This window comes from Xylocopa sonorina, chromosome 4 (genome assembly GCF_050948175.1).
Source record: "Xylocopa sonorina isolate GNS202 chromosome 4, iyXylSono1_principal, whole genome shotgun sequence".
NCBI classification, from domain to species: Eukaryota; Metazoa; Arthropoda; class Insecta; order Hymenoptera; family Apidae; genus Xylocopa; species Xylocopa sonorina.
The window spans coordinates 5,706,395-5,719,923 of NC_135196.1; the positions used below are offsets into that span (position 1 = coordinate 5,706,395).

At 34.6% G+C, this 13,529-nt stretch overlaps 3 protein-coding genes across 10 annotated transcripts in view; 1 reads left to right on the plus strand and 2 right to left on the minus strand.

The window, feature by feature from the left end:
• Positions 1-1,516: 1,516 nt before the first annotated feature.
• Positions 1,517-10,089, minus strand: LOC143422811 (KH domain-containing, RNA-binding, signal transduction-associated protein 3). 4 transcript variants are annotated; one of them, XM_076893742.1, is made up of 9 exons: positions 9,738-10,089; positions 8,539-8,660; positions 8,337-8,453; positions 7,942-8,254; positions 7,719-7,833; positions 7,525-7,644; positions 6,467-6,543; positions 2,736-2,847; positions 1,517-2,373 (listed from the first exon to the last, which is right to left on the minus strand). In XM_076893742.1, the coding sequence occupies exons 1-8, from the start codon at positions 9,928-9,930 to the stop codon at positions 2,840-2,842; spliced, it is 1,065 nt and encodes a 354-aa protein (XP_076749857.1). In that variant the 5' UTR covers positions 9,931-10,089; the 3' UTR covers positions 1,517-2,373; positions 2,736-2,839. The 4 variants fall into 4 exon arrangements, with proteins under 4 accessions (XP_076749857.1, XP_076749856.1, XP_076749855.1 ...); XM_076893741.1 differs by having other exon boundaries at positions 6,467-6,567; XM_076893740.1 differs by lacking the exons at positions 1,517-2,373; positions 2,736-2,847 and adding an exon at positions 5,383-5,520.
• Positions 10,090-10,497: 408 nt separating this feature from the next.
• On the plus strand, positions 10,498-11,622 carry LOC143423212 (N-acetyltransferase 8B). Its single transcript, XM_076894371.1, has 2 exons — positions 10,498-10,899; positions 11,093-11,622. Exons 1-2 carry the CDS (start codon positions 10,601-10,603, stop codon positions 11,604-11,606), a joined length of 813 nt encoding a protein of 270 aa, XP_076750486.1. The 5' UTR covers positions 10,498-10,600; the 3' UTR covers positions 11,607-11,622.
• Positions 11,059-13,529, minus strand: part of LOC143423208 (uncharacterized) — a 236,895-nt gene continuing 234,424 nt past the window's right edge. For 2 of the 5 annotated variants that reach the window (XM_076894364.1, XM_076894363.1), the window contains exons 4-9: positions 13,357-13,518; positions 13,062-13,295; positions 12,862-12,993; positions 12,631-12,803; positions 11,888-11,959; positions 11,059-11,550 (exon numbers count right to left, since the gene is read on the minus strand). In XM_076894364.1, coding sequence (XP_076750479.1) covers positions 11,517-11,550; positions 11,888-11,959; positions 12,631-12,803; positions 12,862-12,993; positions 13,062-13,295; positions 13,357-13,518 — 807 coding nt within the window. In that variant the 3' untranslated portion in view covers positions 11,059-11,516. Of the gene's footprint in view, positions 11,551-11,887; positions 11,960-12,151; positions 12,275-12,630; positions 12,804-12,861; positions 12,994-13,061; positions 13,296-13,356; positions 13,519-13,529 lie in introns of all 5 variants that reach the window. The other 3 variants (XR_013101797.1, XR_013101798.1, XM_076894366.1) reach the window with 3 other exon arrangements.

Genomic DNA, 13,529 nt, shown 5'->3' on the forward strand with positions numbered 1-13,529 from the left:
ACGCGACGGTGTATTCCGCACGAGGTGCTCGTTCGTCCCGTAGCCAATCGAGGAACGGAAATTGGAGATTGGGCCAAGAAACGCAGAGCGGAAAGCACGAGAAATTGCGTTGAAGTACAATACCAGGTGAACCTGAGACATATCTAACTTTGTAATTAAATCTTAGGCGTATGTAAATGTAAGATTAAGAAACCTGATCAGAACGTCTCGCGTTCCGGGATATTATGTACAGAATATTTGAATCTTTCTTGTGATATAATCGTAACATTACTAAGGTATAAACCGATAACGAAGGCAGAAACGCGAACAGAGGGAGACGAGAGAGAGAGAGCAGCACACAGTAAAAATTACTATTATCGTTCCACGGTTTTTCATAGAGGAGAGGTTTTTAGAGTGGTCGTGGAGAGCGCTAGATAGGCCCGTTTGTTTCGTTTCCAAGGAGAAGAAAATCGACAGCTTCCTAATTTTCAAACTGGAAGCGAGATATTACAATTTTACGGCCTGCACGGTCGTTTTTTTTATTTTCTTCCGTCACGACTTGGCGCGCGTTTCTATCCGCGATTTTCTTCGCTCAAAGATCGAGAGGGATGAAGCAACGAGACGCGGAGGACACGTTTCCTCGAGTTTCGAGACCAACGCCGTGAGTTTCGTTGAGACAGAGAATGTAGAGCGCGAAGAAATTACGAACGCGGAGGATGGGAACTTCCTCGAGCCCCGTTATTTTCACTCACGACTACTTAGGTGACTCGTTAGAACGTAAGATCCCGTAAATTAATACTTATTTATAACCCCTAGAGCGGCCGTAGAAAAAAGACGTTTTTCTACCAGAATTTCTGTGCCAACTGCAAAGAATGTTGTAGACAATTTTTGTTCCAAGTTGAAGCATCATTCTAATCTTGTAAGATACTCAGATATATCTTTATTAAATATATTTGAATTTCGTAGTATATTATATTCTGATATTGATTATACAGTTCATTTTTGTATATTGGTGTGTGATAAATAAATAAGGATATTGTTTCTAAGCAATTTATACACTTACGCTCGGTACGATCCTGTATTGTCTTGTCTGAATTTGGGTTCCGATACTTTTTAACACTTTGAGCCTGGCATTTGTATCGTACGAGTTTCTTAACGACAAAATCGAAGTCCATTTCTTCTTTACTTAAGTAGTATATTAATTAAAATACTGAGATTCATGAAAAAATGAACTACCAGATGAATAGAACAGTTTCAAGTGTATACGAATATTATATCAAAGATGTAACAGTACGAAGATCGTTGAAGAGTTTCTCGTTTCGTAATAATTTATTTGAAAGAAATTGGACAACAACGCAAAATTATGGAAATTTCAATACACAGTGTTTGTTGTACTCTCGAAATATGTATATATATATATACCAATACCAATTTGAAATTGTACATACCTATTATTCTTCGTGAGAGATAGAGGTGGGCCAAAAATGGTACGAATGAGATCGCGTTATTCTAACTTGATCACGTTGATGAAAATGATGGAAATATGACAGGCTACTAACACTTTATATAAACTTAGTCTCTAAATACTGTTACATACTATATCCTTAATCATTAATTGGAAAGTTTTACAGATAAAAGAGGAGAGAAACACTTCGATTTACTTCCCCTAGACGGCCCCTACTCTTAGCTCGACGTCACTGTACAACGTAAAAATCAAACATCCACTGAGTCCTCTGATTTACTTTCGATTTATTTATTTATTTTCGATCGAATCGTTTTTTTTTTTTTACTGACGACGATGGATCCGCACGTCCGTACAATACACATTTATATTTACCATCAAAATAGTCGAGTTGCATTTGTGTCCTTAAAATATTATAGAAATAGATTAACAATTTTTAGTTCAATCGAGGAGTCTGACCGGTTCAAATATGCTTACATTTAAGTACTCATGCACACAAAGGAACACTTGACATGAATTTTCGTGAATTAAACATTATCGCATAGGTGTCCAATATAACGTTGATTTGTAGAAAAGATCACGGGACCACATTTATTAACATCAACAAGACCTAATCGAGTCGGGAGATCTAACGGATTCCCTACAGAATAATCTCGTAAGCTACTTTTTACGTGTTACGAATTATTTGGTTAATTTTACTCTACAACGATTTACGCATCAGAAAAATACACCGAACGTAGGTTTTCTCCTTGGTAATTTTGTCTACCTCGTTAAAAAGGATTCCGAACTCGGACGTAGTCGAATTTCAAAGGTATTTAAAATACACATCTCTTAACTTTTCCACTATACCCGGTCACTTGCTTAACAATTAAATGTCATCTCTTCGACTGATGTAATCATAATGTTGTGCATTGTCTGTACACCCCCATTGCCTGAAAGAAAGTCTTACTATCTCATAGATTTTTTTATCAAACTAACAGAAAAGAAGCAAACGAAACTCGTCGCGCATGCAAAGAAAATAATTTTCCGCTTTTTCACTATCGACCGTAGGATCGTTTCAACTGTTTTTTAATGGATGTTAATTGTTGCTCGTGTAAATGAGAATAGAGGCTCGCGATAAACGTGTTGCGATTACGTTACATATAGACAGAAATAAGAATTTATATATATATATATAAATATAATTATTATATTTTTCTTGCGGAAATGAAATTCAATTGTATATGATATTTGCTATAAAGTAACGTTAAAATTAGTGGTAAAACAATTGAATAATAATAAAAATTGTACTCACGCGGGATTTCAAGGCACTTCAAACTCCGCTGAACAGAGAAACAGAAGGAGATTAAAATATTTCAACCCATGAAAACGCGTTCCCACGTATTCTTCCGTATTCTTCTATACACCTAAGGGAGATACACGAAAAAAAAATATCGTTAGAAGTAAACGTTTGAGATACACCAAAACATCGAGACTTCAATCAGATTTAAACGAAAGATACATGTAACAATAGATTAACACCGCTGTTTTGTATTTCTCACAAGTTTATTGCTAAATAAAAGTTTAAATAATGTGCAAGACGAATATCAAGTTTAATACAAATTAAACACGTGTACGTTTGACGTTTAACAACAAAACTTATTTTTTTGTTTCTTTTTAAGTTTTACTCGTCCTTATATTAAACGTAGTTATATAAGACACACTTAAACATTTAAGTAAAATTAAAGTGAAGTTTATTATATATCTTTTTGACAGGACCGCCTAATGTTAACATTTCGTGATTGGTTAACAAAAAAAAAAAAAAAAAAAAAAAAAAAAAGAAAAAAAAAACTTGAAACACATCGGCTGAAATTGCCTGGATGTCGACGAGTCAATTTTTTTCCTCGAACGTCTGAATATATTAATGTTAATCGTTAGGTCTAAACACATCTCTTTATTATCATCGAAGTTATAATGCTACTGATTAATTAAGATTTTGATTTATAGTTGTTCACAAGTAGCTTATTATATAGCGCTGTTACACTTTCTTATTTATTTCGGTTTACGGGGATTACATACGATATATATGTATAGCAGAAAACAGATGATTACTTTAAAAACAAGGAAAAATGTTTATAAGTTACGCACATCTCACCAATCTTCTTTTTTTCTCTTTTATCATCTTTTTTTTGTATACTTATACTGAACGATCGTTGGATTACAGTACTCCTCCATTTCTGCCGTTATAACGTCGCTAGAAAATCTTTATAACAATCTATACGATCTGTCGCATCATATATTTTGCACATTACGTGTATCATTATACACGTGTCCGTTAACATTTATTTATGTCTTTTTAAACTTTCAACACGTCATTTTAATTACTTTTTTTTCTCGGTTTTTTTGTTTTTTTTTTTTCTTCTTCCTTTGTTCGTTCACGTGAACACTACGCACATTACTATTAAAACGGATTACGATGCGTGTCGCACAGTTTTATGCAACTTGTTTAACATTTATTTATAGAACTTCACCAGCGACTGAATCATTTACAGTATTTTACTTTGTTCTATTTTAGATACGAACTGCCAATTCGTTATAACACCACACGACTGTCCGAGCTATGCATTTTTCACCGTTCAACGAGCCTGATATAGTGTTACCAAAAACAAGTATCTACCCCAACAAAAAAAAAACATATGTATAAAAGTTTTATTCTCAAATATATATTTACACGTCTCTCATTCGCGTACATAGTACGATCATCGTTATACGCCGATTAAAAGACCAAAAAAAAAAAAAAAAAACAGAAGAAGGAAAGAGAAACACTCTCTCAAAAGTCTACGGGGACGGGGGGGAAATAAAAAAGGGAGAATCGTAGAAAAAGATACGAAATTCGATCTCTCGAAAAATGTGACACAGCTCCGACATTTTCCGTCTTTTAACTTTTCATTTTAACAATTTTGCTTGTCTCGTTCCACTGATCCTCTTGGTCACTGATCCTCGAGCCTTCCACTCTGACGTGATATATATATATATAATCTTTCTTTCAGGAGAGGAAAGGATTTCAAGGAACGGACGTTTCTCTCCTTTCTCGTTCTCATAAAAAAAAACCATAGACTACGGCGTAAATCTACTAGATGAACATTGCGATGCGATCGAATAGTCGACCAATTACAGTTCTCATTGCATTACGTTTGAATTCCTGAGATTAATTCAGCGGTCGTGAACAGTTCACCGGAAATTGCTAGTCAGCTTCGTTGCATCACGACTTAAAGGATTGTTTTGCACGAAAGTGAAGGCAGCAAGACACGGAGACACAACAAACAATATATTTCTAATTAAAACGAATTCCATCGGGCGAGTTCTCGTAAGCATTGCGTCTCTGGCCTCCTCGGGGTGCCATTTTGGTTCACTCAACTTCCGACGAAGCTAGCTTACAGTACTTGCGAGACATTAATCTAAAATTCTCTCGAAAGGACACGATTTATACTCAAGAAAAGCAACGTCGATAGTTACGTCAAAAAAAAAAAAAAAAAAAAACGAAAAGCGTGGACAATTTCACAAATTCGCTAGGGATTTTTCCTCTCAGCGAAACCTTCGAGAAACCGAAGTTATAAAATGGCAGTTACATCGTACACCTGTTTCATTCGATCGCCGCAATATGATGAAAATATTGTAATGCAATCTGCGTGTCGTTTACCGTGCGAGTCTCTCCGTGCCTCTTGTTTTCGTTCAGAAACGATCGCGATGGTGTACCAATTTTGGCACCACAGGCACCATAGGTCGCCATATATTAAGAAGATTACAGGTCAACGGTCTAGAGCTATCGGAGAACGATAAAGATCAATGAAGGAGAAATCGTTCCCATCATTTTACAATGTAGGAATACTTCTGGATACACGACAAAAATCAAAGAAAGATAGCAGGATAATTTGTTCTTTTTCTGTGTGCATGTGTATATGTGTGTATTTATGTGTGTGTTTATGTGTGTGTGGATTTTTACTTGGAGGGTCGTGAATATGGGGCGTTGCGGTAGCGCGAGCTTGAGCCCGATGTTGTTGTCGTCTTGTACGATTTCCATGCGCGGCTCGATGATTCCTCTGCGAATTTCATGGAGTGATTCATTTTCATTATTCTCAATAAATCAGTGCACCACGACGATATATATGTATGCAAGATTATTAATCGAATAGTTTCCTAACTATATGTGTATACTACGCGAAGCAAGAGAGAGCATTGTGTTATTTGAAACGTTCGAAAAAAAAAGAAAAAAAAAGAACGAAATAGAAAAAAGAAAAAAGAAAAGGAAATTCTTGCAAATGGGCTGATGGATTGCTCAGCTAGCATCACACGTTGTTACGTGAAGCCATTCCATGTCTATTTTAATAGATTCAATATTGTAAGAAAATGGTTTAAATTCGGTATGTGGAAAAGATACAGAGTGATTATAAACTGTTGATATTACTCATCTTTTTATATATGTATTATTCGATGCGGTGCATATGAAATCTCGTAAATTCTCTTAATACGGCCAATCCTACCAGTTTGATTTAATTGTTTTTAGATTTAATCGTAAGTACGACCAGTCACAAATTATTCGATAACTTACAAATGTTAATTATTATAACTACAGATTATATTATTAACCATATTATTTTTAGGATTCTAGCAGTATTTAAATTTCTATTTAAAGGCTGTGGATATTAATGTTTGTTAAACTAATTTTATTACTTGTTTCATGCTTTGATATCGTTTTTCTTTTTTTTTTTTTTTTTTAATCTTAACAATCCTTTATTTCGTTCTATTCAGAAAATATTTAGTTATTTTTATCAATAACGATTCAGCAAAAATATTTATCTACGTATCATTTAAATATTAGAATGTTTTAATTGTGAAAACTTTAATACCCCGACTGTTATGTTAATTTTCCACATATCACACATGCGTGAACGTACGTTTATGATCGTTTACGTTTAATTACGTGTTAAATTTTTATGCTAAAAAAAAAAGGGGAACGTTAACCATCGAAATAGTGAAGTATATTACCTGGATATTCAGACGTTTCGTAGTAGTCGTGCGAAGAGTGAGGGACAGCATCGTCTTCGTACTCGTAAGTTGTATACCTCGGGGAAGCATACATATCATCTCTAGATGATGTATAAAAGTAGAATGCACGTTAAAGAGCAACATCATTCCGAACTTGGAATGTTTCTTACGCGTTTCGTACCGATGGAAAATGTGAAACCAAAAAATCGAGTGAAAAAATTATTACGATAAAAAGAAACCGTAATCGTATCCTAAAATTTTGGATGAAAATAATAATTAAAATTTAAATAATTATTTTTTCGAAAATTACGGTTAAAACTTAATTCTGTTGTATATTTAATACAACGCTGAACTTAAAACGGTGCAAAGTAAGCTGTGTTAAATATCTAATGTAAATGTAATCGTAAAATAAAAAAGAATGTGCTCTTGAAAGTGCACTTCATTTCAAGTCGATACGTTAATTGGTTTTCGAGATAAGAGTTTAAAAGCGTACCACCAAAGAATGATTACATGGTAATCGAAATATTCATAAATATTTATCAGAAAATTAATACTGATAAAAAGAATAACAATATTCTGCAGATAACCGTACGTGCAATAAACTTTAATCGCATTATTGATGATATAAGAGGAAGAAGTCGATAAAGCGGGAATGAAATATAAAAAATCACGGTTTACTTTAAGCAGCGATATCTCGATAACGAAAAGTCTTATCGACATGAAATTAAAGTATTTCGAAGAAAAAATTTGTTGCATTTGATCATTGTTATTAAGATGCTATCAAGATGCTCAATCAAAATTGACTTATGCTAAATATATATATATACGTACAATACAGACTACTTTATTTGTTACTTCTATTTTCATGTCAGAAAAGGTTGGAATTTTTCTATTATTCCAATCGATCATCCTATCACATGAATTTACGTACCAAGCAAAGTGTTAAGAGATGCCATTAACAGTGCAAAACAAAAATAAGACTAAGAGTACACAAGTATTACCAGTGAAAGTATCACTAATAATAAACTTTCTATGGCAAAAATGTTAAATATACTTACCCCGACGCGGATGTATAATGCCGATCTCCGTACCGACTACTACTGCCCGTCGATGTGTGGTAATCGTAATCGTGATGGGACCCAACGCGATTACTCGGGGGTGGAGTAGCGGTTTCGTAGCTAATGAGAAGTATCCGATATAAGTATCAAGCAACGCGTATTCAATTATTCGCATCCAATAGAAAGAAACTTACCCGTAACTCTGATCCATTGCAACTCTTGCACGATCCAAGATCGAGAACACTTTGTTTTTTCCTGACACAGGACGTGAGATTGGCCCCCGACTGGAAGGTGGTGGAAGTATGGCCGCTAAAATGGACAAATTTAAGAACCCATGAATTATGCTTATTATTTGAATGTAATCTTAAGTAATCTGTAAGAGTATAAAATGTTCGTAGTCGATAGAAAATAACAAACCTCGCGAGGATCGTGGCATTGTTGGTCTCGTAGTTGGCCTCAGTATACCACCACCACCTGGCACGCCCCTAACGGAGGATCTTCTGTCGTCACCGCTCGTTGGATCGTCCGACATACTCATTTCCATTTCTCGCATTTGTTCCTGGCGTATGTTGTCATTGTTATCGGGAATCAGATATTTTCGAACTTCTGCTAATGCAAACGCGATACGAGCGTAAGCCTCCGCTGGTGGTGCCAACGCTGTTATCTCGACGTGAAGGTCGTCGGAAAGGTGCGCGTATTTTGGATCCAGGGACATACGGCATTCTTCCTCCTAGATTGGCAAACGATAAATATTTAAAAAGGTTCGAAGCTGCATCCGAACAGTAAACTTGAGATTTACAACTCGAATTTACCTTTTGACGATCCTTCATGGATCCTCGTCCTAATACTGCCATTTTACACATGGTCTCTTCTTGCAAACGTTTCATAGAATTACCCTTGGGCCCCAATAATTTTCCCACGAAGTTAAACTATAAACGATATCATAATTTGATACAATTACATCGCTGCAATTACGAAAATTTAAAAGAAACTTGTACGAAACAGAAGAATTACCTTTGGGTGTTCCCGAACAGGTACCAATACTTTAACCGAAACGCGAATTGGTTTTTCACGATAAATATCCACGTATTTCGGGTCCCTTACTGGTTTACCGATTGCTTGAGTTTTTTGTATTTCTATGAAATAAAGTCATTATTTTGGATTCCGTGGCATGGCAAGATGGCACTAATTTAAGAGTAAGTACCAGTAAAAACGTAACGACTATTTTTCGTCGCTTCGACTAGATAATTAGTACTTAGAAAATGAACGTGCGTATAACGATTTATATTTGCCAATTTACATTACAATTTGCATCATGTAACATGAAAAATGAATCTGAATTGCTGCTATGAAATGCAAATATATCAATTCTATGCAAGTTATACGGTATTTATTCTGAATATGAACTGACATTGTACATGTTTAATAACTGAGATCACATGCTTAGTTAAAAATAAAAGATTAATCAGAAACTTAATATAGATTAACATAGGATCAAAATAGGATAAACATGAGTTTTAAATAAATCAATTACATATGTACATTCATATATTGTTAACCACTGTTTTAACCTACGGACACAAATTGTATTATATACAAATGCTAACAGTAATAAACGAATAATAAAAAGGGATTAGTACATTAAATAAAATACAAAAATTCATAAATACATATGGCATTTAAAATGGGAACATTATATCTAAATTTAAAGTACTCGCATATCATTCGTGTAACATTTCTTTACGCTATACATTTCTATATAAAACAAACACAACTTTCTACATTAACAAACGTAAGGAATGATAAAAAATATAAATGTCAAACCAATTGTGAAAAACCACTGTACTCATACATATTGCACACTATTATAAACGATATATAATTATTTGTTATTATTGGCCCCCAAAGGAATTAATCACACGTTCTATTAATTACAGGAACGATACTTTAAAAAGTGAAACAACAAAGGTGGAATTGTTTTTCATTTACACCGCAGTCTAACCTTAAAAATCAACCTTCGACTACGCTAAAATCCGACGTCGTCCAAATAGGAAAAAGCAATAAATTAACACCGTGTGACTAACGAGAATAACAATAGATCAAAGGAGACATACAAACAGCGCGTAAGAGTTGTAAACATATACGTTAGAAATAACAGAATTGCGGTTAAAATAAATAGTAAGTCCTGACGCGAGTAGAAGAATCGCACCTACCTTGATCAATCAGTCTGGTTGCGTTAGGCCACTTTTGTGAATCCAATTCAACTTTTTCTTGTAAAAGCTCCCGGACATATTCCCCAGCCTTGTCAACTTGATGCTCCTTCTCGTCGCGATCCTTGTCCTTCTTCAAATCGGAATTCTCTTCCCTTTGGTACTTGTATTCACCGTTGCTCGGCCGATCGCTCATGATTTCCACTGTTTCGTTAAATACCCTCGAAACGTGTCGAACGGGAAAATAATACACACTTTACGGCAATTAAACAGTTGAACGTAATTTAGGGAATCGTTCACGCGCGAAGCGTCTTTGGAGCAGAATTGCAATGGCCGAACACTGATTCTTCTACTTTCCAGCTTAACCTTAAGGCGCGTACATATTCATACACAGCTCGATTTTGCCAACGAAATAACCGCAAACATTTCACTGTCGAATGTAGACTTCGATGTAACAGGAGATACTTTCAACACCGCTTCAACAATCCACGCAGATTGTGCCATTTCTATCGCTTAAAATTGGACATCGATGCACGTACTTATGCGCGAGCAATGAGAAATAACTAGTCGACGATCTCTCAGATTCTGTCGTCACGTGTGATGCTAACCTAAACGCAGTCAACCAATGAGAAGTCGCGCGAGTGAACAGAGTTAGTTGTTATTGGACAGTCCCTCGACTCTTGGGCTTTTATTATGTCGCGTTCAGACGACGAGTCGTTCTAATCGCAACAAATAGTGGCTAATAGAAGCAGATGGTGAGAACATCGAGAGCGTCCTAACCTCGTAGTACGTTAAATTGTATTTAATTTTTATTTCGTTCATTAATTATGTTTAAGTAGTGTCGAGTAAAGTAAATAACTTCCAAGATGAGTCATATTATAGTAATACGGCCTTACAAGCCGGGCGATGAGATCAATTGCAAAGAGTTAATGAAAACAGGAGTGATGTCCTCTTTAAACTCGACGTATTTCGGGATCGTACTTAAAGAATTAACTTTCCAATTAATGATATTGTTCGCTGCCATAATGTTTATATTCTTTGGGTTACCCTTGACTGTTTGTCTTCTTGTCGTTCCTCTTGTTATATTACTTGTGTACGTTGGAACTTACATAGGTTTCGCTGCGAAAGCTATGGAAGTTAATGAAGAAGTTTCTAATATATCAAGGTAAACATTGTTTATGATTCTATAATTTTTAAGTAACGTCAAAAAGTTGAGTCCATCCGTTTCTGTTTTATAGAACATTAAATATGTAATCATTTTATGATATAAGTTAGTGTATAAAAGTGTTATAAGGGAAACTAAAGTTCTTAAGAGAAAATGATAATCAATACAAGAACTTCTTCATTTATTGTAACAGGATTTACATGTCCAATGCCTTTTCATGCTTTTGGGTCGCTGAAGCATTCGAACCTTATCTAATGACACACCATCCAAAGAACGTACACTATACCATAATGACAGAGCAACAGTTTCGCGACTCGAACGTTGATATCTCATCTCAGGTTAAGAAAATTGTTGGGACCATTGCTTTGTGTAAAAGCCATAGATTAGACAAAGGTGCATGGATCAAAAGATTGTATGTGCATCAGCAATATAAGAGGAAGGGAATAGCCTCGTGCCTTTTAAATGTTGCTGTACAATTCGCTATTGATCAAGGATACAGTTGCACTAATCTTGTTGCCTCTGAATATACAGAGGGTGGGAGAGAATTGTGCCTTAAGAAAGGTTTCGAGTTGCAGCAAATGTATCATAAACCCATTCTAGGCTCGCTTGTGACTATATTAATGTATGAATTGACATATAAAATTAAGCCTGCTAATGACTATGATTGCGTACCAACAGTTTACTGTAGATCAATGCTTAATCAGTGAAAATGAGATTAAATTCATTTTATTATATGCAAGCAAGTTTTTTTGATAAATATGTAAGAGAGAGGGCCTGAGTTTGTATGTCACGAGAAAAGTGGTGAAGAACAAAGCATTTTATTCCATTAAAATATTTATATTTTATATCAATCCATAGAATACTAAAAAAATATAGTTTTTGATTTAAGAAATATTGTTATATAAATGAAAATTTAGTATGTTATTTTATACGAGTTCAATGTTAAGTGTATAATGTATACAAAAATAAAAAAATATATTTTTCTCACTTTTTCATATACTCCCAATGTGCTTGGAATTCTTGGTTTTCCCAGTGCTTGTCTGTTATTTTATTTAGATGCCTAAAATGTAAATAAATATCATTTTGCATCGTTTATACAACGAAAGAAAGTTGGTTTTTTGTGCAGAAATTTGTTAATTTTATACTTATATATAGTTGAACTGTACCGTATGTTACCGATTAATCGATCGATGATTTTAACGAGACTACACGGTTTGTCAAGCAACAACCTTAATTACTACTGACAACTCACCAACTTGATATGAGGTTGAAGAATAATAGGAAAGTCTGAAGACTTGTATAAATCACAATAATGTGTAGATAAAATGTAATCCTATGTCAGGTCAGACGTTTCAAAAATTTTTCGTAACGGGAACTATTGGCATATAGAAGAAATGAAATTCGCTTTTGTTATGTATAAGTTTCGAATAAGTAACAGAGCTTTAAGTATAGTTAATGTGAGAGATAATTAAGGAACTATAATTAATTTCACAAGCATCAAAATTTATATCGGTGAAATTGGCACAATTAGCTGATCTGTTGTAGTATAACAAATGCATAAAAAAAAAATTAGAACAAAATTATTACCAAAGTAATATTTTATGAGGTCAGATGTGCGTGACAATGGAATTTTTGTACTGTTAGAAATATAACTTTATAGGCGTTATTTATAAAATTTCGAAATATGATTTACTCCTTAACTGCATATTAATTTTCTAATGTTAAACTTACTTTTCCTGAACTTCTTTCAGTACATCTTTCTCCTTTTCCGTAATGCCATTTTTAACAACATCAAGATTCATAGCCAATTCTTTCAAATTTTGCATTCCAACTAGGAATGTACAGATACCTTCGCATTGTAAGGAGTACCATAATGCTAATTTAGCTAGTTCAATGTCATGATCCTGCAACAAGTATAATTTTTTTATTATAATGACTTAAGAGTTTAAAATTTATGTGTACCTTACAGCAGGCAGCAGCATCTGCACATATTTTCTTAGTTTTTTCCGAACTAGGATGCCAGTTTGGTGGACCTTTACTCGTTAAAAGTCCCATGCACGGTGCAGAAGCATTAATTATACCAATGTTGTGTTCCTAAAGAAATTCACATCGTTCGAAATTAGTAATCTTCGTCGAGTCAAGAATTAACTACGAAATCTTACCTTGAAAAATGGAATATATTGGGCCAAAGTGTTATCAATTAATGTAAATCTCGAATAGGTCAATATGCACGAGATATTAATATTACTCTTCTCAACGCATTCTTTCAAAACGGACACCGGATATCCGGTAATACCAATGTACCTCGCTTTGCCATCAGCAACTTGTGCCGATAGTTCTGGTAAAGTTTGCGTAATTATTACGTCCAAAGTTGGGGCGAATTCGATGTCGTGGACCTAGAAAAATGTTCATCGATCAACGATTAAGTTAAATGCTTGAAAGAGTTAACGAACTCACTTGTATGACATCGACATAATCCAATCCTAGGAGTTCCAAACTCTTTTTAAAGCTGCTTCTAGCTTTCTCTTTGGAGAAATCGAACATATTTTCATAATTCAGTTCGTACCTTCCGACTTTCGTCGCGATATAATACGCTTCACGTGGTATGCCTTTCAGAGCCTAATATTAGA